At 52.5% G+C, this 1,721-nt stretch overlaps 1 protein-coding gene across 1 annotated transcript; it reads left to right on the forward strand.

Annotated features, from left to right (window-relative positions):
* Positions 1-6: 6 nt before the first annotated feature.
* Positions 7-1,689, forward strand: LOC106735691 (protocadherin beta-15; the record flags this gene model as incomplete). Its single annotated transcript, XM_027774843.1, is given in 2 exon segments — positions 7-1,526; positions 1,528-1,689. Coding segments are annotated over 2 exon segments (1,629 nt in total), but the record flags the coding sequence as incomplete, so codon positions are not given.
* Between the last annotated feature and the right edge of the window lie 32 nt (positions 1,690-1,721).

Raw genomic sequence — 1,721 nt, forward strand, 5'->3', positions numbered from 1 at the left:
GGTTCTTTTGTGGCCAATCTAGCAAAGGATCTAGGGCTAGGGGTAAGAGAACTGTCCTTGCGAAGGGCTCGGGTCATTTTTAATAACAACAAAAAATATCTTCAGCTGAACCTTCACACGGGAGCTTTGCAAGTAAATGAGAATCTGAATCGGGAAGAATTGTGTGGCCCCACTGACCCTTGTGTGCTGCAATTCCAGGTGTTACTGGAGGAACCCTTGGAGGTATATAGATTTAAACTTTTGGTCAGTGACATAAATGACAATCCCCCTGTATTCCCAGAATCACAGATGATTTTGAAAATCATGGAAAATACTCTTCCAGGAGCTGTGTTTCCTCTGAAAAATGCACAAGATTTAGATGTAGGCATCAACAGCATTCACAATTACACCATCTACCCTAACTTCCACTTCCATGTTCTCACTCGCAATGACAGTGAGGGCAGGAAATACCCGGAGCTGGTTCTGGACAAAGAGCTGGATCGTGAGGAGCAGACTGAGCTCAGGTTGGCTCTCATGGCAGTAGACGGCGGAATTCCTCCCAAAACTGGGACTACCCAGGTCCTCATTGATATCTTGGATATCAATGACAATGCCCCTGAGTTTTCCCAGCCACTCTATCAGGTGCAGATTCCAGAAAACAGCCCAGTTGGATCCATCGTTACAACTGTTTCTGCTAGAGATTTAGACACAGGAATAAATGGTGAAATATTCTACTCATTTTTTTATGGCGATGAGGAGATTTCCAACACATTTGCACTTAATGAACTCACCGGGGAAATTAAGATAATTAAGAAATTAGATTTTGAAAAAATTAGGTCATACAAGGTGGATATTAAAGCCTCTGATGGGTCAGGTCTTTCTGGAAAATGCACTGTCATAATACAGGTGGTGGATATCAACGATAATGCCCCAGAACTGACGGTGGCTTCAATTGTAAGCCCAGTTCCAGAAAATTCTCCTGAAATTACAGTAGCTCTTTTCAGCATCCAAGACCGAGATTCTGGAGAAAACGGAAGGATGGCTTGCTCCATCCAGGACGATGTTCCTTTCATACTGAAACCTTCCGTAGAGAATTTCTACAGGCTGGTAACAGAAGGAGCCCTGGACAGAGAGAGCCAAGCCGAGTACAACATCACCATCACCGTCACCGACCTGGGCACACCCAGGCTGACCACAGAGCACAGCATAACAGTGCTGGTCTCCGACGTCAACGACAACGCCCCCGCCTTCACCCAGGCCTCCTACACCCTGCTGGTCCGCGAGAACAACAGCCCCGCCCTGCACATCGGAACCATCAGCGCCACAGACGCAGACGCGGGCACCAACGCCCAGGTCACCTACTCGCTGCTGCCGCCCCACGACCCGCAGCTGGCCCTGGCCTCGCTGGTGTCCATCAACGCCGACAACGGCCAGCTGTTCGCGCTCAGGTCGCTGGACTACGAGGCCCTGCGCGCCTTCGAGTTCGGCGTGCGCGCGGCAGACCGCGGCTCGCCCGCGCTCAGCAGCCAGGCGCTGGTGCGCGTGCTGGTGCTGGACGCCAACGACAACGCGCCCTTCGTGCTCTACCCGCTGCAGAACGGCTCTGCGCCCTGCACCGAGCTGGTGCCCAGGGCGGCCGAGGCGGGCTACCTGGTGACCAAGGTGGTGGCGGTGGACGGCGACTCGGGCCAGAACGCCTGGCTGTCGTACCAGCTGCTCAAGGCCACGGAGCCCGGGCTGTT

The sequence above is a fragment of the Tupaia chinensis genome, unplaced genomic scaffold (genome assembly GCF_000334495.1).
Source record: "Tupaia chinensis unplaced genomic scaffold, TupChi_1.0 Scaffold000484_1, whole genome shotgun sequence".
Classification (NCBI taxonomy): Eukaryota; Metazoa; Chordata; class Mammalia; order Scandentia; family Tupaiidae; genus Tupaia; species Tupaia belangeri.